We start from the raw sequence: 25231 nt of genomic DNA on the forward strand, positions 1-25231 counted from the left end.
TTTGATGTTTTTACTGATTGGAATAATATGTACAGTGCAAAATTATTAATAAATTATCAAAATGGAATACTAATGTGTCTGCAAATTTCAAAGCACTTGTTCAGTTTTGGTCATAATACCTACATGCATTGGAAAATAGAGCTTCTAAGCTTTAGGGTTAGGGTTAAAGATACTTAATTTTTGTTGGTCAAGACTGTAGTTATAAATATTTGTATATTTTTTATTTCTCAGCGGGCCAATCAGAGTTTAAATGGTTAAAGGGGTCATGACATGAGGAATAAAATTTTCCTTGATCTTTTAACATATTGTCATTGTACTATAAAAACATAATGTAAGTTTCAGAACTGAAAACTTCCTCCTTAATAGGAGAAAAAAAAAAAAAAAAAGTACTTATTTAAACCAAGCTGCAAAAACGGCTCATTTGGAATTTGTGGAACTTGTGACATCACAAGGACCAAATACATCTGCATATGCAACACCCATTTTTCCGTCATTGCACCCTTGGCCCCGTCCATCCTAAATGGACTTACACAGGACACCTTTGTGTGCCTGTCTGGATTTAAATGTTTTTCTACATCTTTGACCAATGGATACATATATTGGGCCACTATTAAAAGATGAGGTGTCAAGTTTCAACTTTGAAGAGGAGAAGCTCTCTGTCAAGGATGAGTTCTTTCGCACATCTGCACTATTTTTAGTTGCTGGTGTATGAAAACATGAAGGAATGATACTGGAAACTGGATGTGGATGTGTCTTCAGTGTATTGTATGTTCGGCTCATACCAATACGATTCAATCTTTGCAAAGGTATTATTATTATTAAAGGATGGGGCAGTTAAAACACTTGGACACTATCGCAAAAGTTTAATTCATGAATATTTCATGTCATGACTGTGTGACATTTTATGGTGCTGACATCCTGTTTACACCAGGCGCGTCTATTGACGCGACGCAACAGCTTGAGGCTGTTTACACCGGGCGCGTCAACACAACCTTTATAAACTGTTTATTTGTGTTGGTGGCAGAAGTAGCGCATCCGCGTACAGCGCAAAATGGAACGGGACATCTGTTTACTGTCAGCGCAATGCTAAGCGCCACAATGGACGCTTCCATGGTAGACAGCATCATTGATTATAATGGGTTCTATTGCTTTTAACGCTAAGTGACTCTCACGTCTTCAATGTGTTGGATGTGAGTTGTGTAAACCCTTACATTTAGTTTTATAATGTTGTTGAGCTGGTTCATTCTCTTCCGACTGAGTTTCAAAAATGGCTTTATTCGAGGGGCTGCATGCTGTTAGCCAATCAGAACAGTGGGCATTTACGTTGAGGTTTTAAAGAGGCATTTATGCCAAAACCAAGCATTTCAGACAGAGGGCCAAAAACAGGGTGGAAAATGATCATTTATTACTAAATTATGACTGTTTTAATGCAACAAAAAAAAAAAACTTCTAAGGGGAGATAAAACTATAAAAAGAGCATTTCATGACCCCTTTAAGTGTTGAAGTTTTAGAAACACATCTTTGGACCCTGGTGTTCTGTTGTGCTACACCCAGTGTTCATGTGTGTGTGTGTGTTCATGTGTGCAGTGGTACTCACACAGCGCCAGGAATGTGTGTTTGGAGTTCATGAGTGTGAGGACTCTCCTCAGCAGGTCTTTAGTCATGATGTAGTTCTTGATGTGGTACGTGTGGTGCTCCACACAGAACGTCAGCAGCTCCAGGATCAGAGCCAGGAGTTGTGCTGTCTGGAAGTTATCTGAGAAAGAGAGAGACCACAAATTACACACTCAACAGAGAACATGAATAAAAAATAACTTTTATGAGCTCTGATGAGATGTGAGCTGTACCTGGACAAACATGGTTCACTTTAGCCTCGCTCAAATCTGTGGCAAAGGTTAAACAGACACCAGTCAAAGGACAAGAACACTATACATTCATACACTGATCACTTCCTGTAGTGTGAATGCAGTGATCTGTGAGTGTCTCACCAGTGTTTTCATCAGCAGTGTTGGCAAGCAGTGGTGCCGTCAGCACGTGCATACAGTACTTATAAAAGAAACTCAGAAACTCACTCTTCTCAGTTTTCTGAAATATGAACAAAACACAAATCATTTAATTCTAGGGCTCGACAATACGGCAACATAAAGTTTAGATATTTTTTAGACTATTGATGATATTCAATATACAGTATATCTCAATTATGTTGTAGAGCTTTACTGGTTGTTTAGATCAGTGTTACTATCAGAAATAATTATTTCTTTAGTTATTAATTAATATTTAAATTAAATAATAGAATCTAACTCATTAAAACCTCATATGGGGCTCCAGTAAATGTAGTGCGCTACGTTTAGGAGCGGGTTTGGTTATTAGCAATAATGAATAATTATCAAAGATAATTATTAATTATTAAAATCAACAGAACATTGATGAGAATCAATGTTAGCTTTTTTTAATCCTTTAAATCAACAATTATCAAAAATAATAATTATTAACATCGATGAAACATTGATTAAAATTAACACTTGCTTATTGATCCTTCAAATTCAACAATCATCAAAGATAATTATCGATTATCAAAAATCAATAGAATATTAATAAGGATTAATATCACCGGGGCACCACCCTGGAATCAGGGACTAATAACCAGATTGTATAACAGTCTCAATATTAGATTGTTCTCTTAGGAAAATCGACATCTGAAGAATATCGATTTTCGAAAAAAAAAACAATTAAGGCTTGAATCCGAACACTGACATCCGGTCAGCATTTGACACAGGTGTATGCAAACAAACCAAAACACTTCTCTTTGAAATATAACAAAGTTTATTTATGCAGTAATATCAATTAATAATCAATACAATGCAGTCGATAAACTTCCGACTTACAACTACAAACTAAACAGTGACATGATTAGATATGGTAACCAAAATAATCCTATAACACATGAGGAAGGTGTGTGTGTGTGTGTGTGTGAGAGAGAGAATGTGTGTGTGTGTGTGTGTGTGTAAGGAGGGACGCACACAAAATGGCGGACGTGACTCTCATGGAGAGTATGTCACGCGAGATTTCCGGCCAGAGAATATGGCCGCGAATGTGGGCGGAGAGAAACCGGTCAATGGCGTCTGTCAGTTTACTGCGTGTATCCGCTTGTACAATAGCTTAGGGACAAAGCTGAGCTTTATCATGAAGTTATCTACTAGCCAAAAATGTGCGCGAGAATGTTTGTGAGGGGTTGCGTGTGTGTGCGTGTGTGTATGTGTGTGGTTAGTACGAGAGAGAGAGAGAATGAAGTGACGGCCCCAAAGCCGGTTTCGTGATCGTGGGAGAGAAAGCAGCTGTTAGTTCATCACTCAGAGAAGCGGTGGACGGCTCGTAAACCGTCCCGCGGTCTTTGATTCTTTAATGGATAAACTCAGTGTGCCGGTCTCACCCGCGATGGCGGAAATTCACAACAGTCCAATGTGGTTGGACTACAACACAGCAGATCTCATTCGTGATAACATTACATTACAGTAATACCTTGAGTATTATTAGCACCAATGAGCGGACTTGGCGGTCCGTAAACTGTACAAGCAATAACCTTGATACACAAGAGTAACACACTATAATATTCTATCTCTGCTCAGATGTAAATCTCTTACTTGAATCGTATGAGGACGCAGACGAATGGGTGTTCAACCGTCCTTTAACTTCGACTCGTTTCCTCGAGGCTCAGGTGATGACGGGAGGCCGTTTCCTCACTCTGTCGGCGGGCAGTATGGCTGCTGATTCTCGGCGGGCTGGCGGAGAAATCAGCGACGTCGACTTGATTGAAGATGGAAGAGAAATCTTTTCTCTCTTCACTTCTGCAGGCAAACGGATGAAGATGCGGATTGCTCAGTGGTCTCCTTCGGATCCGTTAGAGTGTTCGGTGGAACACAGAGTAATCTCAACTCGTCCAGCGAGTTGGAGATTGTATGGCCACAGTTTCAAGTCGGACGTTACTTCCTTGTGCCACGAGGCTACACCTGAGAGCAGCGACGAGCTGCGTCTATGCACGGCATGCAGTGTTGCAGGAAGCAAATCCCGGAAGCATTTCAGAGGTATTCCTACTCCTGATGACGTCATGGTTGAGGGCCGTTCTGTTGTGTGCCTCATCCAATAGGAGTTGAGAGTTCGATGCTTTAGTGAGCAAGGCTTCATGGGATTTGTAGTCTGTTTTGGACTCCCTTTGTTTGATTTTGGCGCGGTTTTTATCAGTAAGATTTATGACTTTGTATTTGGGCCTCAGTCAGGTTTTACGACTGTGTTAGGCCTGCCTTTGTCTTCTATCTGAATACATGAGGCCCAACAATGTATTTGTTCTGGCTTAAAAGTGTTGCTTTTTTTTTTTCAATAAGAGGAATTATCATTTCAACCAAATAGCAGTTGTCAAAAAATTCAAAATGTTTAATGCATGAATTAAAAATCTATTTAAAAAGAATGAAGGCATGTTTTCCACAGTTTTCACAAAATTAACACAAGGAAGAATGATATTTAATCATTTCCATTTGTACCACATACACACAGCAATACAACATTTCTTGAATGAATGGTGTGCAAAAAATATAACTCCCCTCACTTATTTTTGGGACTACATAAGTATATTTCCATATTTGGACTGGAATAGTATTATACTTCTGAATAACTATTGTGGGACACAGTCAAGTTTATTGTAATAATATAACACAGAATTATTATTTTTATTTTGAAAATTAGATTTTACACAATACGACCTTCTGTTTTCTAAATTCTGTTTTTTATAATTCTGTATTTAACAGTTGATTGAATTTTATCAACAAAATAATTTCTAATCAAATTCATTACAATTTTAAAAATAACACTACATTATTTTATTTTTTTCAAATGAAGTACTTTTATATAGATCCTCACAGCACAATCCCAAAATAAAGTGCTACAAAACAAAACATCACAGACATGACGTATTGCTTAGACAAAATGACTGATATTATTAGTATTATTATTACAGTGAATATTACATAACTTTACAGTAGTATTATTTTGATATTTTTTCCACTTTTTCACACTAAGACATAACTGTTTTTTATTTGATTCAATTGTGCATTTAAACATTCTTGTTTATTCCAAATATGTCAAATTCTGTGACGCTCCGCATTTTATAGTTAATTCCATTTTTATGACTGAAATACATGAAATAATGAAAAAGCTTACTCAGGATAATAAAAAAATAGGGACATCATTTTTCATGTCAGGGAGACTTTCAAAGCAGCTCAGTGCAGGTGAAGAGCATCGAGAAACTACACAATAAACATCAGTGGAGGAGTTGCTGCTTCGAAACAATGTGTATTGTGAAAAGCTCTTTACAAATAATAATAAAAAAATAACTAAATGAAGAGTTCACACTCACATTGGCTGGAGCAAGCATGTTCTCTGGGTCAATGAGGGTCCTCAGGAGACCCATGAGCTGCACAGCACCACCCAGCTCCGGGTCTGAATCACAGATCATCTGCTTTATCACCACATTAATCAGCAGAACATCCTAAACACAGAGGAACACCCGTCAGTGCATTCAAAAACAACACTGCTCTAAAGAAAACACACAAACACAACCAGCTTCATGGGCTTTTGTTGCTTTATTAAATAGAGACTGTGAAGAATGAGATTGGGACACACAGTAAGATTAGCACACGTGCAAAATACTTCAGCATTTGATTATGTGTCATACTCACATCATCAGCCTGCTGCGGCTCCTGCATCACAAACTCTCTGACCATCGACGGACTGAACTCCACTAGATAAGAGAAGATATCTGTAGCTGCTTCTTTCACCTGCATGTCATCCATACCCTTCAACCCACAACATTCACATTTCAATACACTTCTGTGCAAAACAAACTATTCGTGGTTTCACATGTATAATATATGTCAATAGTAGGGGTTGCACAGACTAAGTTTCTCTGACCAATCAGGTAGTGCTTTCCAGATGAATATTACTAAATCATCCAATCGATTATCGCTTTACTTATGAATATAAATGACTCTTCCCCTCAAATATAACAGAAATACTAGTGCTATGCATAATCATTTAAAAAGGCACCCGCTAGCGCTAGTTAGCGATTTTCAACATGATCAGCACAACTTTGTGTGTTTGGACATCTGACCTGGTTGCTGTTTGCTCCAAGAACACGATTCGGTGAGAATTAGAAAAGCGCTTCAAGCTGGATTACGACTATTAAAAAATCAGTAGTCATGCAACCCCTAGTCACAAGTGTAATCAAGTGAAGGCAATGATTACAGATGAAGACACTTTAACTGCATGCTGACAGCAGGTCGTGAATCCTCCGTTCAACTCACCATCACAATTTCCAAGGCTGGTAAAATTCCAAGATTTGCCAGTGTTTTAAAGAAAGCGTCCCTGTTTTGCGGTTGCAATGTTTGTGAGAACACACAGAACTCTTTAAAAAAGTTCACCTGTGAAAATGACACAGAAACACATGACACATGTCATCAGTACGTGAGAGCTGAAGCAGTATCATACTGTCAGTGTATGTGAGTGCTGTACCAGCTCTCTCCTCTTGTCCTCCTCTGTGGATTCATCTGTCAGCTGAGCAAACACCTCAGTCAGGAACTTCTCATCCTCCTGAACAAAACACAATATCGCACACTTTTGAAATGTGCCTCAGACGTGGCATAGAGAAACTATCACTGGAATATAGCATCGCACACTTGAATGCTGGCTGCTAATTCTCGTGCAAAGCCAACAGAAAATAAGACAAAACCTTATTATTAATTTTAGTGGTTAACCGATATATCTGCCGATATTTATTATGTTTAAATTATCGGCATTGGACGATAAATTGTGCTGTTTGGCTGACTGGTTTCACAAGCTGTGATGGCTCAGCCAATAAAAAAGCCATTTTGTTATGTGCCATCATGTTACCACAATAGACTAGTGTGCAACAAAGCTTCATTCAAGCAGTTCAGCGCATGAGCTCATGATGTTCAAAGTGCCCACGTGTTTAATTCTACCCATCTCTCCTCAACCCTTCCCTGTAACTTTTAACTGTCCTGTCTAATGATAGCAATAGAACTTCTATCATACGCTATCTGTCAATACACAGATATTTAAAAGAAAACTATTTAATATCTTTCAATGATTTAATCCACGAACCTCACTAAACTTGTGCAAAGCCAGTGATTTCTTCCTGTAGAGGGCTCATGAATCTCCCTCAGAAGTGTGTATTATATCAGTCTGGATCAAAACTGTTCCTCTGACACACAAATGTTGCGTGACTGTCAGTCCATGACACTGAATGGCAGCAATCCCTGCTGTGTCAGCCCTCACATTTCCACAATTCCAAACATCTGTAACAGCTAAGTTAATACACTAATCTAAAAACTCAACACAGTATCACAGTAAAGAAGAGCGTTTCTCTCTTTTGATCTGAAGGTGTATGCTTAAATGTTTGAAATTAGTTTTGTAGACAAAAATATAATTGTGCCAACATTCATTTCATTGCAAAATTAAAATTTCTTAAAAAAAAAAGAACTAAAAAAAAGTTCTTGAAATGGATTACTTGGAATGAATAATAAAGTTAAGCAGCAAAAAAGTACCCAGCATAGATGGGAACTCCTTCAATACTGTTTAATGCAATGCATTTACTGTTTAACTGCAAATTCTAGGCAAAGGGTGGATTCTTTGAAGATGCTAAAATACAACTAAGTTTTGATTTATTTTGGATTGTTTTAGTCTCAACATAGTTCCATTCCATAGTTTAGATGACTTTACTATTATTCAAAAATGTGAAAAAATAAATAAATAGCGAATGAGTAAGTGACCCTAAACCTTTGACCAGTAGTGTATATAAATAAATCTAAGGGTGTGTTCACACTTGTAGTTTGCTTCTCTTGGTCCGGACCAAAAAAGAAAATGATAAATTTAGTCCTGGTTCACTTAGCGTTCACACTGGCATTTTTAACACCGAACCTAAAGATACAAAACAAAAGGCTAAGGATAAGGTCACAACCTGACTGGACAGCTTTTATGATGAATATTTTGCGACGGAACTTTCCGAACATCCAAAAGAATGCTGGCTGCTGGGCTAAATGTGCTCGTTGGATTTATGTGTATATATATGGTGGTATTTTTACCAGCTGAGAACAAACGAAAAGTTAATAAAATGTGTAAAGGTGTCAAAACAGCAGCAGGAATTCCTCCGTTGCACACACAAACGAAGATATGCTGCAAGGACGGGTGACGGCGGTTCTGACGCCTGTATCAAAATGTAATGGGCAACATAGCTTCTATGATGAGAACCACCAGGTATGCTTGAGGTCAGTATTAGGCAAATTACTTCCTGTTATTGGTCCGTTTAGACATCTTTGGTCCATGCTGCGTTCATATATCAATCGAACCACACCAGAGTTCGTTTGGAAGCGGACCGAGACTCACTATTCAGAGGGTCTCTGTCCGCTTGTTTGGTACGTACCAAGGTTCGGATGGCAGCATTCACACTTGTTCAAATGAACCGCACTAACAGAGCAATCGCACCAGAGTGCGTTTTAATCGAACCAAACCTGCCAAGTGTGAACTAAGATGATGGTAAAATTGGGTAACTGGTGGTCAAAAAAGTTTGTTCGTAACAAGGTGTGGAAAATGCCAAAGATCTGCAGTGGAGGCTTTGCATATTTCACATGTGATGGTAAGTTAGGTTAAGTCCCCATTTATCTGGATAAATTTGAAAACTGCATTTTCAAAAAGTTCTCCACCCACACTGCCCTTTTCAAAAAGTTTCTCATCCACACTGAAACATCTAAAAACGCTAAAATCCACTTACTTAGCATATAAAAAAAACGTATGAAGTGTGGCCCTGCGTCATTTCCATGTACACTCTGAAATGCAGTTTTCTAGTGTTCCAACACTGGACAGAATTCCTAATAAACTTCCCGTTGCCTTTGAAGGAATGCAATGTAAATGTTGTCCAAAGTTACATTTATCTTTACAGAGTGACTACTTGCAACCAGTGTTAATTTTTTTGTTTTAGTCTTTTGACAAAAATGGCCTTTAAAATTAGTCAATATTTTGTCATGTCATATTAATTCATTTGTCAACACAAATAATATTTTATTTGATGGACAAAAAAGTGTGTCAAACTATAACAGACCAAACTTCAATCAAATATTAAAACATTTAGGAAAAAAGTATAAACATTTTCCAATTTAAACATGTATCAAACATATAAATATGCATACTGTCCTTGTGAAAAATCTGAGCTTAAATAATAATGAATATACTGAAGTATTAGCTACTTTTTAGAAGTTAACTTATTTTCTATGAAAGGATATTACATTGTGTGTAGCGTGTTTCTTATGGAAACAGTGTATTCATAACGCAAGTTAAGCAACGTCTTCTGTATTCTGACTAGAGCGTCATTTAGTTCAAGTTCACCTGTTCATTCGCTTCACAGTGCAGATGTCATTTGTTATATTACACATATGTTGTGGATATAGTAATTAAACTCATGTATAAATAGGATGTGTCTGAATGAGGTTTTGAAGCGGTTCATTTTGCTATTGTTAGCGTGTTCATATTACTCACACAGCTCAAGCAGAGAAATCCCTGGATTAATGGATTAGAAATCCATCTAATATGTTCTTCTATATACAGATTCTCTAGATGTTTCTTCTTCTGTTTATATCTTGCACTGTTAATATCTTGCATTATAATTTTGATCTAGTCATATTTTCATCAACAGTATGCATAAATAAAATCGTTTATCACCATGATGTGCCTTTTCATCTCGTCTTTGGTATCGTAGACGAAATCCAAAAACCCTTTGTCAATGAACGTTTTCGCCAGTGATTTTGTTGATGAGATACACACTGCTTGCACCCAGGTGTAAATAACAGCTGCACCCCCCCAAAAATGTTACTGCAGTAGTTCCCAACCCTGTTCCTGGAGGCCCCCCAACACTGTACATTTTGTATATGTCCCTTTTCTGACACACCCAATTGAGGTCTTGGAGTCTCCACTAACGAGCTGATGAGTTGAATAAGGTGTGATTGATTAGGGAGATAACCAAAATATCACTGGTCTATTGGAAACATAGATATTTATGACAAACTGCACTGAGAGTGTTGCTCCAATGGCATGGGTTGTAATGCCAGTGTGCCTGTGCATTTTCGACATGGATTAAATTCCGCATTTGTCAAACTCTTTTTCCCAATCTGATTGCAGTCTCCTCTCTTAATATTTTCTTTAATGCTACTTATAATAATACATACAAATTAATATAACGGTAGTTTTACTATGGTAATATTGTAGTAACCATGTTATTTGCCAGAAACCATAGATTTGATGCAATTTACATTGATGTTACTACAGTAATATGGTGTTAATATAGTAACCAGGTTTAATTTTTACTTTGATTTTACTACAAAATATCATGGTGACTGTAGTAAAACAATGGTTAATTTTTGCAAAAGAAGGTTAGGTTTAAGGGTAGGTGTAGTGTGTCTGTGGGACTCTAAACACGCTGTAGTGAAGCCCCTATATGCATTCAGTAGTGGCGCACCGCTGATGAATTATGAGTGCCACTATAAACTATTGACATTTCACAACTGTATGAAGCAAAAGCGACCCCACCACATACACATACAAATACATGCACATGTTCACAGTGACATCACCGTATAGCAGCCCATCAAAGGCTGTTTGCGAGTGCGTACACAACAGAGAAGCAGGAGACCCAGCATGATAGACCTACTTATCTCTTCTAGTGGAAAGCCTTTTACTTTGATAACTTTTTTGGCAAAGGTAGTAGAAATAGGGCTCCAGACTGTGACTAAATGGTCGCATTTTTCAACCATATTTCCCGCCGGTGAGACCAAGTTTTTTTTTATTTTTTTTTATTTTAAGAGGTCGCTAGGGCTGGGCGATAGGACGATGTAATCAAATATCGACGATGTCTTAAAAAGATCCAGATGCCGATTGCAACACTCAGTTGACAGACGATGATCGACAATATCGGGAAAAGGCAAAAACCATGGATATATTAAATTGTAGCCCAGGGTGTGGAACAAAGCCGCCACCCACCAAATGCGACGAGGCTGAATACAGTTCGCAAGCTCACCCAAATATTTTTCATTTTGCTCATCTAACTGCAACAGGCGGGCGATCTGTAAGACGTCTCGGAGTGACATGACAAGAAATGCTGTGATGCGCTTAAAGAAACACACCTTATTATATTTTTAAGAGCAGACAAAAGAAAAGCGGTATTTTTCCATCCAAGTTGTGAATTTAATTTATGCTAAAATCTGAATATCACAAGAACAAAGTGTGAATAAAGCAGTGTTTCTATCCCATCTGTTTAAAAGAACAAAACTGTCACATTCGGGGAAATTTTACTCTTTTTTTTCTTTTATAAAATACTTGCATTTTATAGCACACAAAGCACAGACAAAACACTGTAAAGAACTTTGTCTCATAACTGAGAGCAACAGTGCATCAGCAGAATGTGTGCACGTTTCTTCATCCTTATGTCTTTACCGTGTGGATCTATTTTTTGTTATTAACATTTTTATTGATTCATAAACACCATATATATATATTGAATTAATCGCTTTACATTAAACCCCCACTATATCCCCTCCCCCTACCAAACTCCCACCCCACCCTGACCCCAACAACAAACAACCCTGTGGTCAATATAGACAAAAAAACAAAAAAACAAAACAAAAAAACACAAAACTAAAACAACAAAAAATAAAATAAAATACAATAACCAACTATAATAAAAAAATAAAATTAAAAAATAAAAACTCTAAATTACTCTCTCCACCACCCCTCCTCGAGACTCCCCCAAATATATTAAGTAATTGCCCCATTTTTTTTTTTATTGTAAAAATCCCTAACTCCCATCCTTCTGCTCGATCCCTCCTCGAAAGCAGCCACCCTCCCCATCTGAATGAGGGTGCTCCATCCGACTTCCAACTCCAATCATCACACTGGTCAAAACCCAGTCCTTCATGTACTTATCCTCCAAATCCATGACCTCCCATCTCCCAAAATACAGAGTCTGGGGCAGAACGAGACCTGAGTGCCCAACACATCACACACAAAACTTTGCACCTTCAGCCAAAATTCTTGGATCTTAGTCTGAGGATTTTGACTTCTTTGCCATGTTTACCTCAAAGAGCAAATATGTAACTGGGTGTATCGAATCTCACCGGATTATAACATGAAAATAATTTAAAAACTAGCAAAGTGCGCAGACCTAGTCGCTCACACGTCTGCTTCTCGCATGGCGTCCTACCGTGTGGATCTATAATTATTTTATTTTTTAAATGGTCAATAAACTTGCTCTGCGGACAGTTCAAGTTTGTATTTGACTGATATTTCTCTGCAAACTCTATACAGGCTTTGGATTTTCAGGACTCCATTTATTTAGAATGACAGCAACATTTCAGATGAGAGGATTGGTCCAAATTCAATACGAGTTTGTTCGGTAAATGTGTTTCCTTCACAGTATATAAGCATTCTTATCGAATAAAAAAATATATCCACCTCAAGCGAGCATACATGTTTTTGATGCGCATTTTGGAGATTTTATTCGTATCTTTGTGTTTCCATCCAGCAGTTTTTATGTGATGTCCCAAAATGCGATAAAAATACGTTGTTTGTTCACAGGCATGCAGCACGAGCCTGTCATGTGTAACAAGTGTTCACTCTTTTTTTTTCTCTGTTTCATTCTTCTGAAAACTGTTTGCAAGAATAATGTTGTCTGCAGCAAATAATCTCCGATCATCTCAGGAGGTGAGTGAACAACATTGTAGTTTTTTGATTACAATTCTTATGTTTTTTGTCTTGGATGTTGTCTGCCTTATTGTCTACGACAGACAAACACTTTTGGACATTGGTTCTGCAATTGCACACCATAAACCGGACTTCAAATTCCTCAATGCCGACCTGCTGTTTACAAACACGGCAGCGGAGCCCTTTTTCTGGGCTGCCCGGCCGCAGAAAACGCAGAAGGAAAAGGGGAAATAGAGCCGGCGTTCTCATCAGAGTAAGACGTCGCGCAAATCGACCCCCGCTACCCAGTATTCTACTGGCAAATGTTCAGTCTCGCGGATCTCTTTCCAACGAGAGACTGCTACATTATCTGCCTTTCAGAAACTTGGATGTCTGCGGCGATTCCAGACTCAGCCATCGAACCCACGGGGTTCTCCGTGCACAGAGCGGACAGAGCGAAAGACCTCTCAAGTAAAAGCAGAGGTGGTGGTGTATGTTTTATGGTCACTAAATCCTGGTGTGATCAGAGGAACGTACATTCTATCAAGTCTTTCTGCTCTCCTGATCTGGAATTTCTCATGACATCGAGCTTCACGTTGATAGCGTAACGAGTTTCATCAGAAAGTGCGTAGAGGATGTTGTTCCGACCAAAACAATACGGATCTATCCCAACCAGAAACCTTGGATTAATAGCAACGTTTGCGTGGCACTTGATTCGCGGACCTCCGCTTTTAATTCCGGGAACGCGGAGGAGCATAAACAAGCCAGTTATGCCCTCCGCAAAACTATCAGAGCAGCAAAACGCCAGTACAGGAACAAGATTGAAGGACAGTTTAACACCACCAACTCTAGAAGCCTGTGGCAGGAAATTAATATCACAGACTTCAAAGGGAATAAAAACTCCGCCGTGAACACCGCTGCCTCTCTCCCGGATGAGCTAAATAATTGTATGGTCGTTTCGAGGGAAATAACACCGCCCTCACGGAGACAGCTCTCACGGCCGAAGCTACAAAGGTTAGTTCACTCTCCGTTTCTGTAGCGGATGTAACCCGATCCTTCTGACGGGTGAATATCCGTAAAGCTGCAGGTCAAGATGGCATTCCGGGCCGCATCAGAGCATGCGTGAACCAACTGGCTGGTGTTTTTAAATGGACATTTTCAACATTTCCCTCTCCTTGTCTGTGGTCCCCACATGCTTCAAAACGTCCACCATTGTGCCTGTACCAAACCAAAGTCACTTGCTTAAATGACTGGTGTCCTGTTGCTCTGACCCCCATCATCAGCAAATGCTTTGAGAGACTAATCAGAGATTACATCTGCTCTGTGCTGCCTCCCTCACTGGACCCATTGCAGTTTGCTTACCGCAACAACCACTCCACTGATGATGCCATTGCATCTACAATACACACTGCTCTCTCCCACCTGGAAAAAAAGAACACTTATGTGAGAATGCTGTTTGTAGACTACAGCTCAGCATTCAACACCATAGTGCCCTCCAAGCTTGATGTGAAACTCCGGGCTCTGGGCTTAAACAGCTCGCTGTGCAGCTGGATCCTGGACTTCCTGTCAAGCAGACGCCAGGTGGTTAGAATGGGCAGTAACATCTCATCACTGACCCTCAACACTGGAGCCCCACACGGCTGTGTTCTCAGCCCACTCCTGTATTCCCTGTACACACATGACTGTGTGGCAACACATAGCTCCAATGCCATCATTAAGTTTGCTGATGATACGACGGTGGTAGGTCTGATCACTGACAATGATGAAACAGAGAGGAGGTGCACACTCTGACATGCTGGTGTCAGGAGCACAACCTCTCCCTCAACGTCAGCGAGACAAAGGAGCTTGTGGTGGACTTTAGGAGAAGAGAAAGAGAACACAGCCCCATCACAATCAATGGAGCACCAGAGGAGAGAGTCAGCAGCTTCAAGTTCCTGGGTGTCCACATCACCTGAGGAACTCGCATGGTCTGTCCACACTGAGGCCGTTGTGAAAAGGCTCATCGGCGCCTCTTCTTCCTGAGACGGCTGAGGAAATTTGGAATGAACTGCCACATCCTCACATGGTTCTACACCAGCACTGTAGAGAGCATCCTGACTGGCTGCATCTCCGCCTGGTACGGCAATAGCACTGCCCACAACCGCAAAGCCCTGCAAAGGGTGGTGCGAACTGCCAGACACATCATTAGAGGTGAGCTTCCCTCCCTCCAGGACATATATACCAGGCGGTGTGTGAAAAAAGCTCAGAGGATCAGAGACTCCAGCCACCCGAGCCATGGGCTGCTCTCACTGCTACCATCAGGCAGACGGTATCGCAGCATCAGGACCCGCACCAGCCGACTTCATGACAGCTTCTTCCCAAGCAATCAGACTTTTGAACTTTTGATCTCTCATGATCAATATACATCAGCACTGCACTTTATTAATCTTATATCTCACACTGGACTGACATAAATTATATTCTCTCTTAACAACACACTGGCAACTGACTATCAACCGACAGCCTGAAAGTCAATACAGTACAATACAACCTACTGTACATTTTATATATACTATTTTTTATTGTATAATGTGTATTCTATTTTGTGTGTACTGTATTCTGTACACTGTATGTTATTATTTGTATATTGTGTTGTAATTGTGTATATTAAATTTTAAATTGTGTTGTGTAAATCTGATGTTTATTTTAAATTGGTATATGTCTCATCGCTGTCATGGCTGCTATGTTGCTCGGAACTGCACCCAGGAATTTCACACACTATTGCACTTGTGTATATGGTTGAGTGACAATAAAAGTGATTTGATTTGAGGTGCTGTGAGTTTAGTTTGCTTTATTTCCATGCAGTTAACATGCATTGTGAACGCAACTCTGCAGGTTCAGTAATATATCCTTGAATTAAAGAAACAGACAAAAGTGATTAAATCTAAAATTGAGTTCTATTTTCTTTTCTTTAGGCAGCATTAACCGTATTACCAAAACGCAATACAAACACAAATTCGATAAGAACACACATTTGGCATCATTATTTTGGGAACACAAGGGAATTTATTAGGCGTATTTATTATGATTATTATTATCTTTACATTTATAATTGTCTTTAGTTCTTAATCTGTAGGCTATTAGTAATTATCCACTGTTGACAGACGCTTGCTTGATGGCAAATAGAGCCAGTAAATGTTTGGATTTGGGGAGGTGGTTAAATGTTTTTTTTATCATTTCGTTATTTAATTGCTTTTTTCTGTTTAGTTTAAAGCGCAATTTGAATTTAGAAAAGTCTTTAGTTTTTTTCTCGTGTTTCAATAAATTAGTAATTTTTAAAATCAATCAATCAAGTAAAATCAATAAGGCAAAAAAATTGGACCCTTGGCAGGGGAGTTGACGATGTAATCGGCTATCGTGATATTTTTTCAGGCGATTATCGATAAAATCATTTTTACATATCGCCCAGCCCTAAATGTTGCACCAGTGCCAACACTCATTGATTATGTGCGACGCGTCCGTTTTCTGTTTCGCATGAGAAACATCAAACAGCAACCACTGCAAAAGCGGAACGTAACGGCGCTAGCCACTACCCGGATCAATTATCAGCTAGCTCAATGACCTGAGCAGCGCGAGTGCAGAGCAGTCTCATGCCTGTTTTACACTGCACGCTGAACCAGGACAGAAGCAAACATACGGTTCTATCATTTAAAAATACAAGTCATAGGCTTAACCAAACAAAATAAAACTGCCCTTTTATATATTATTACATTGAGAGCAGGTCTAAAGGGTTAACAGCAATACCTATATATAGCTGAGTGTTGCCAAATGTAAACAAATGCACTCAACAGCACGTGTAGTCAGTAAATTCAGAACTTATCTCAGTCTTGTATTGAAAGACACTTGTATTAAAGTGCTATAATGCCCTCAACTTTTTATAAGGATTAATTAACAAAGGGATGCTGTACCTGGCTGTTGGTGAAGATGGTGAGTTAACATATTGGAAGTGCATCCTTTTTGTGAGGAAAATATTCAACAGTTAAATGTTTTGGCTGGTGTTTGAACAAAGAGATATTGCTATTCAATGCTGTGCTAAATTACTTTTTTCTAACTATATTAGTAAGTGTGATCGAGCCAAACCGAGTGGTCAATGCAAAACAACATTCAGGCTAATCGTCCTCCCCCTCCACTAAATAATGATGTTTAAAAACGAGCAGAGCTTATTGTGTTGGCTGTCACTACATTAAATAATTCTACAAAACTGCATTAGATTACACCAGCATCATGTAAATAAGTTCATGTGATGTAAAACAGGTGTCACCCACGCAGCTCAAACAATTATAAACAGCGCTGCGGGAAGTGTGGCGCGAGACTGAATTTGGCTGTGGAAAACCCTTAGTGTCTCTTGCCTAGGTGACTAAACGAGTTTAAAACCATGTTTAACGTCACACCGTTATAAACAACACTGACGAGAACATAAATTATAAGGCTCTACAATCCACACATCCCCACCCTAACAAAGATTTACCTTGGCTTTACTATAGTAACACTTAATGTGTTAACAATTGTATTTTGGCAGAAATGTATTATATTCATACTAAAAATCTGTATATTATTTATATAGTCCTATTACATAATTTCTGTTACAATTGTCAGTTTCAAAAAGTTTCTATTTTGTTTTTATAGTTTCTAAATATATAGTTTTTCATTTCATAACAAAAATGCCATAGTTTTGTTGAATTTACTTACTATCATAGTGAGAAGCCATGCATGGTTTTACCAGTGATTACCTGTGATCTAATTACAAATATCACTTAAAACTAAAGACAATGGAGGAACTATGGCAACTTTTCATAATTATTATGGTCCAAGCAATCAGTTTTTCTTCGGTGTAAAATCTGTTCTAGAGTTTGCTTTTTAAATGTAGGAAAAAGTAACTGGCTTTGAGATTACTGTACTTAATCAGTAGGATCACACTCAGAATATTTAAATTTAGCCTAAATAAATTAAGTAGGCCTATGTATAAAACTTTTTTACAGATTTTACTGTTGCACCAAGTCAAAATCAATACTATACTGTCTAATGTGCATTTCAGCGACAAAATAATATATAGTAATGTCACCATTTTTATTCGTTTCTATCATTTCAGAGTTTATTTAAATTAAAAACAAAGAAAACTTTTTTCACTGTTGCTACCAAATCAGGTGCTGGTGCCACCATCTGTAGAACTTGGTGGCACCAGTGCCACCGCTCTCATAATTAGTCTGGAGCCCTGTGGTGACATGTATGTTCTGTTAAATAGGTTTATATTATCTATTGGTATTTACGTTTAATAAAAATAGTCAAAGTAATATTCTGCATTGAGGCATTTCATTATTTGACAGTTATTACTACAAATATAGCTGCAAGCAGCGATGACGGGCCCAAGCACCATGGGTTCATTTCCACCCGGTGGCTTTAGGAAAACAATGCAAGGTGGACACATGCATTTGGCATTTGACATTATTCTAAACAATTTAAGCAATTTGAGTAAAAATAAGAGGACTATTTTAAAGTCTGTTGTAAGAGTCACACTTCCTGCTGTCAGGTGGTGGAGCTATGACTGGGACACAAAATAGTCAAATCCATTTGATTAGCCCCCAAGACTAAACATACTTCTCAATTTTGATCTAAATCACACATTGCACACAGAAAATACGAGACACTTCCTGTTTCCCATTTTTTACCATTAATTTAATGACTCGCAATGGCAACACCGTTCGATATATCAAAATCTGTTTGCAATTTAGCATCTTCAATGTCTTGCCATATTGTTGTATAAATGTGGTGACAGTCTCATGATTCCCCTAGGAGGAGTATTCAAAAGCTCAGGGCCTGCAATTTAAAAATAAATGCACATTCAATCCAAAATGGCTGACTTCCTGTTGGGTGGAGCTAATGACTAATTTTGAAAGTTGTCAAGCTTTGAGGAAAATAACAACTGATCATCCATTGCTTGAGTCATCACATAAATTAAAATGTCAATTATCAATAAAATACTGAATATAAAGCTTATTTTATCAATCAGCATCGAGGTCTTGAGGTCTCCGCTATTCTGCGAAACTTACGCACTGTTTGAGCCCACCCACGAGTCTCTCTGTGATTCACAGGCGGAGCTGTCAATAAATCCAGATCAAAGGCTCCATGGCCTCTCCAAATTTTGTATTGTCTATTTCAGTGAATAGATCCAGCCAATGGATCGCTAGTCAAGATTTGTTTGACAGGTCATGTAGCCATTGGTATGATGTTTCTATGGTTACAGGGGTTGGCCTTGTTCATTCCAAAACAGTGATGTCATCCTAGTTTCATATTCTGTGTTTGGACTCATAGCAGCTATAGGGCTAAAGCTAAATCCACAGGCGCTGATCAGGGTGCATGAATGGGCTCTTCGGATCAATTATTATTTTATTTAGTGGTGTAAACAAACTATTATATAATATTTTTCTGCCATAAATTATATATTTTTTTAGAAATGTGAATAATTACTGGCTTCCACTGCTAACAATACTTACACTTAAACCATGCATTATAAATGTAATTATAATAATTGTAATCTGTAATTCATTTTATATAATGTTTTGCAATAAAATAGTATGTCCTCATATGTGGTTTGAGTGGTGTTTCTTAAATTTGTTTTTCAAAATATTTCTGAAATTCTTTTTATTCACTCTTACAACAATGGAGTTCTCATTTCATCCTGTGGCCACTTATTACTGGGCCTTGTAAATGTTTGATAAATATGGTATTTTATACTTTATTTACTTGAAATTTGGGACACAACTTGGTTTGATGTATGGCTTTAATTTTCTGTATTTTGTTGGGTGCCACATGTATATTTTATTATGTATTTTTAATAAATGAAATAAAAGTTTAGTGCATTGCATTTTCATTTCAATAAACTTCTATAATTTTAAATTAACTTAACTGATTGCACAATAATCTCCCAAGTGTCTTCTTTAAAGAGAGACCATAATTAGGTCTGTAGACCCAGGCATTTCAGAATGTCAAGCATTTAAAACAGAGTATGTCACTCTTGGAACAATGGAGCTTTGATGTCATCTTGTGGCCATCTTGTGGCCACATTTGGTTCTGCGTCTACAATAATTCTAAGAAATGTGGGTTTTTATAACTTCCTTGAAATTTGGGACACAACTTGATATATGGCTTTAATTTTCTATAAATGTTTTGGCCACCACATATATTTCTTATATATATTTTTTTTTAATAAATAAAATAAAATAAAATTTTAGTGCATTGCATTTTCATTTCAATAAACTTCTATAACTTTAAATTAACTTAACTGATTGCACAATAATCTCCCAAGTGTCTTCTTTAAAAAGAGACCAAAATTAGGTCTCTAGTCCCAAGCTTTCAATAGTAACAACCATTTAAATTTGAAAATGTAAAGTTAAGGGGATAGTATACTGAACATTTGTTATTTTGTTTGTTTGTTTAATTTTTTTTACGCCATGCCAGCTTCTATGGCTATATTCATGGCGGGAGCCAGGTTTAGTTATTTAAAAATAGAGTTAAATAAGGTGTTTAAGATTCATTTTTCCTAAAAACCTTAAAACTACGTTTGGATTCACTTGATTAAAAACCTTTTCAAAAGTATCAACTGAATAATACAGGTTCCTCAGATGTGTAGAAGTATGACAGTCCAGTAAAATATGTTTAATGGATAGTGGGTTCTGACAAGATGAGCACTTTGGTGAATTTTCTCCTGATAGTAAAAACTGGTGTGTGAGTCTTGTATGTCCTATCCAGCATCGTGTATAAATGACTTCATCCCAGCGATTATTAAAAGGGAACACATATCTTGTTCCAACAACAAGATTTATCTCCCGTAATTTGTTGTTTAAACATTGATCCCACTCCGACTCCCATTTGTTTTGTCAAAACGTTTTAGTTACGAAGCATTTATTTGTAGGAGTAATGCTAGTTATTTCTGGAAAACATGACATGACCGTCGGCGTTCATTGGACAGGCAGCTAGCCTCTATTTTTAAAAAAATTTCTGTGAAACTTGCTAAATAAACATTAACTAGCAATGCTATGTATATTTTTAACTAAATATCAGTAATTTTTATTTTCCAATTTCGTCGTTTGTGAAAAATCCGCCTGAAGTAATGTGAGGCAGAGACCAGACACTGTTCAGACCTGCCTGGAAACTGGCCTGCTAGTTAGATAAGTTATCTAACTTGTTGATTTTCCCATGTAATAAAAAAAAATGGTAGATATCTTTCTATAATTTAGCAGATAGCCTAACCAATCCATCACACAGACATGATTTTAGATTGTGTGTAGCTTCCTTGTTCACAACGAAAGTGTGAGAGGGCTGTCTGCAGTTGGACATTCTGCTTAGTCTGCAAGCCTTTGGTGACTATTCAGTGTATGGACTTGTGAAGAACACACTGCTGGCTACCAATTGTGTACTTTTTTTTTTTTTTTTATCCCCAGCCAAGACCATCAACTGGCTATATATGAATGTGTATGTATTGTTTGTTTCTATGTCTCATATGACTGATATTCACAGTAACACCAACATTGTTACTCTTATAATTTTGGGTATGGCTAGCCATTCTCGCACAGGTCCCAAGTCAGCTAGAAAGCGTAAATGCTTCCCTGACTCTGTTTCTTATCCTTCGTACTCTGACATCGATTCACAGGCACCAAAACCTCTCCCATTTAAGCCTAGCCGTCCATTCGGTATTGACTTAGGTAGCGTGCATCAGGCTGTGTGGTCAACCTCCAATATAATGTTGCAAGAAATTGACTTTCATGCTGTTTTTTTACTCAGGCTGTAGTTGCTGAGATATGCAGCTTTACAAACCGTCAGGGGCGGGAGCTCATCCTAAAGTGTCTGTCATATTCCAGCTACCAAGGAGCTTGGATGGAGGTGACCCACAATGAATTTTACAAATTTCTTGGGTTGCTCATTTACATGGGGTTTTCAATTCTCCCTGATTCCCATCGTCAATGGGGAACCAATTCACTTCAGGGCTCGTGGGCGAGGGGATTTATGTCCCGTGACCGCAACAAGGCTCTTTTAGCAGCTCTACATGTTGTAGACCCTACCACAGAGGATAATCAGGATCGCCTTAGGAAGTTGCGTTATCTTATGGACCACCTCAAACAAAAATGCCAGCAGCTCTTTCAGCCTACCAAAATCTCGCAATAGATGAACATATAGTCAAGTCTAAAGCTCGGTCAGGATTAAAAAAATACATGAAGGGCAAGCCTACTCGGTGGGGTTTTAAATTATGGGTAATTGCAACATCAGACTCGGGGTATACTCTCGACTTTAATGGTTACACAGGTAGTCATGATGGGCATGTCACTGACTTGGCCACCAAAGTAGTTGAATTGTTACTGCAGCCATTCAAAGACCAGGGCCACAATGTTTGGTTTGACAACATTTACACGTCCCCAGCTCTTATGGTTAAGTTGTTAGAAATGGGAACTAATGCCTGTGGGACATGCAGGGTGAATCATAAACTGTTTCCTGCAGAATTTAAAGACATCAAAAGATGGGAACGCAAGACAGCTCATGGGGATATGAGGTGGTGTAGGACTGAGGGGAATATACTTGTAATTCAGTGGAAGGACATGAGTGCAGTTAAATGCCTCTCCAATTTCCACAATGCGAATGGCTCAACCGAAATTACTAGATTTGTAAAAAATGATGGCAACTGGACAAAAGAAGTAGCCCTCCAGCCCACTGTCATCAGCGATTATAACAAAAACATGGGCGGTGCTGATAGGTCAGACCAAATGATAAAATCTTACGACATCCTACAAAAAACTCAGAAGTGGTGGAAGACACTTTTTTTTTTCCACTTCATAGACATTGCCGCCGTCAATAGTTTTATATTGTTTAAGGAATGGCAACACATTCATGCGGCACCAGGGGATGAGCATAGACCGATGAACTTAACCCAGACAGATTTCAGAGAAAACCTGGCTCGTCAGCTGGGAGGTATCGATATTCACGCAAGTTTCCCTTTGCATACACTAAAGCCTGTAGTCCCTCCTTCATCATCACTCCACACAGCCCATGTCCCTAAATTTGAAGAGATCTAAGATGTTGGTTATGCTATCGAAAAAGTAGGACTGAAAATAAAACTCAAGTAGCTTGTTGCGCGCCGGAATGTAATGGCAAAAGACTTTGCTTGGTTCGTGATAGGAACTGTTTTCAGCCTTGGCACTCAGCTGAGTGTGACCAGTTTCGCGATGAGGCCTTGATTGGGCTGTGTTTACTGGTGTTGTCATCCTATCCCTCCCCTCTTTTCTCCCTCTCTTCTCTCCGCAGGTATTGCAGTTGTTGAGTAATTATGAATTTATATATATTCTGTTCCTGCTCTCTTTATTTAAAATTTATTTACTGTGGATAGTTGTGATTTTGTATGATTTGCTGTGTAATTCATGTGTAATTCTAATGTTCAAATTAAATAAAGTGTGTGTTTTATTGAACACATAAAATGTATATTTCAGTGTTTGTGTCCTTCAATTTCAGATGCAATCTCAATTTATTATTGCAGGTGCTCAAAAGGAGTATTTGGGGACTGGTCATGTGAAATGTACCTTAACATTCTAAATGTTTGTTTTATTCCATTTTCCCACTAATCACTAGAATGGTCATAACTTTTAAACAATAGATTATATTTGTAATATGTCTGCTATTCTACATTGCCCACAAAATTATGTATATTTCATACACTCCAAGTTTCCCTCTAGCTTGTAATTAAAATGGTTGAAAATGCAGTTGTCTGATGATGTATGGTGGCCAGAGAAGATTTTTGTAAAAACTGCTGTGTGAAATCTTATTGATAAAGGATGATTAGCCTTAAATAATCATACATATATTTATATCATTTGAAAGCCCTAGTTCTTCTCTTCAATATGGTATATACAGTTCAGGTGTGTGATGTTATATGAATGTAATATGAAAATGGATATGAATATCATATTCTGGCACAGAAAGGAATTTTCAGAATTTTGGGCTCAGGCTTTAAAGGGTTAACTATTCTGGGCTGTATTTCCCAAAAGCATCGATAGTGTAAGTTGTTCGTAGGTACCATAGGCACCAATGGTCTTTACGAGCATCTTGGGCTAACAATATTTTTGGTTAACACAGCCCTGAGTGATTCCATTCATTAAGTTGAATGATTTATCAGACTGAACCAACATGCAAGTTTGTGAGTAAGAGTGAATTATGGTGATAATATAGAGGCGATGCTATAGAGTAATTTTTTTTTATTTGAGAAAATTTAGTGGAATGAGTGAAAATGACAACAAGAAATAAGTGGGTTTTTTTATCATTTGGTGGTACATGTTTTTTGGTGTTATTACATTCAGTTTAGACTGCAAGCTCACAAAAACATTTGATTAGCACGGTCTGAAGATGATCTGAGCAAAATTTGGAGAAAATTTGATTATCTCTGTGGGAGGAGTTAGAAAAAGTAGGTTTACTACTTTAATTAAATTAATAATGACTGACAGGAAGTTTGGCCGACCATGACAAATGTGGTATCGTTGAACTCGGCTTGACCCAAGGAATCTATCAAGACCAGTGTTATAACAATAAGCTAAAATTATCAAAAGTTATTAGCATTTTTATATATTTCGTTATTTTTTTGACCACAAGCTAGCGCCGTCCTGAAACTTGAGCACCTTCAGTGCATTGTGCCGATAACACACACAGAGTTTCGTAATGATACGCCAATGCACTTGTAAAATACAGCATTTTACAACAAAATTAAAAATGGCAGATATAGGAAAAAATGGTATCATTCGTCACGGTATGCCCCACAGAATCTAAATAGTCCAGTTTCGTGATTTTAGGACAAACCGTTCAGAAGATATAAGTAAAAATAGCCATTTAGTTTTTGTTTCTCATAGCCAGTAGGTGGTGCTGTGCCAAAACTGCTCAAGTACCCTCAGGTCATGGTTTTCATAACACACACAAAGTTTGGTCCAAATACGCTAAAGCGTTGCAGAAACATAGGCAAACAATCGATTTGGAGTGTGCGTTGTAAAATTTATTTGCGAGTTATTTGAGAACGGTTTGGTCTTCCAAAAATTTTTAAACAACTTTATTTGGCATGGTCTAAAGATGATCGGAGCCAAATTTGGTGAAAATCGGACCAACCATCTAGTAGGAGTTTGAAAAAGTATGTTTTCAATTAAATTAACAATGGCCAACAGGAAGTTTGGCCGACCATGGCAAATGTGGTACTGTTGAACTTGGCTTGACCCAAGGAATCAATCAAGACCAGTGTCATAACAATAGCCTAAAATTATCAAAAGCTATTAGCATTTTTATATATTCATATATTATAACCCATCTATAATGATTCTACGGTCATTTTAAGCTATTACACCACCGACGTACGTTAATACGGGTCCAGCATTGGAGGCTC

The 25231-nt window shown here is 38.1% G+C and overlaps 1 protein-coding gene across 2 annotated transcripts in view; it reads right to left on the reverse strand.

Annotated features, from left to right (window-relative positions):
- The window catches only part of LOC127411733 (serine/threonine-protein phosphatase 4 regulatory subunit 3-like), a 55133-nt gene that overhangs the window by 22933 nt on the left and 6969 nt on the right, over positions 1–25231 (reverse strand). For both annotated transcript variants that reach the window (XM_051647455.1, XM_051647454.1), the window contains 7 exons: positions 6562–6639; positions 6354–6470; positions 5730–5846; positions 5408–5539; positions 1989–2085; positions 1848–1883; positions 1598–1756 (listed from right to left, as the gene is read on the reverse strand). In XM_051647455.1, the coding sequence (XP_051503415.1) occupies positions 1598–1756; positions 1848–1883; positions 1989–2085; positions 5408–5539; positions 5730–5846; positions 6354–6470; positions 6562–6639 (736 nt within the window). The remainder of the gene's footprint in view (positions 1–1597; positions 1757–1847; positions 1884–1988; positions 2086–5407; positions 5540–5729; positions 5847–6353; positions 6471–6561; positions 6640–25231) is intronic.

Source organism: Myxocyprinus asiaticus, chromosome 21 (assembly GCF_019703515.2).
Source record: "Myxocyprinus asiaticus isolate MX2 ecotype Aquarium Trade chromosome 21, UBuf_Myxa_2, whole genome shotgun sequence".
In the NCBI taxonomy this organism is placed as follows: domain Eukaryota; kingdom Metazoa; phylum Chordata; class Actinopteri; order Cypriniformes; family Catostomidae; genus Myxocyprinus; species Myxocyprinus asiaticus.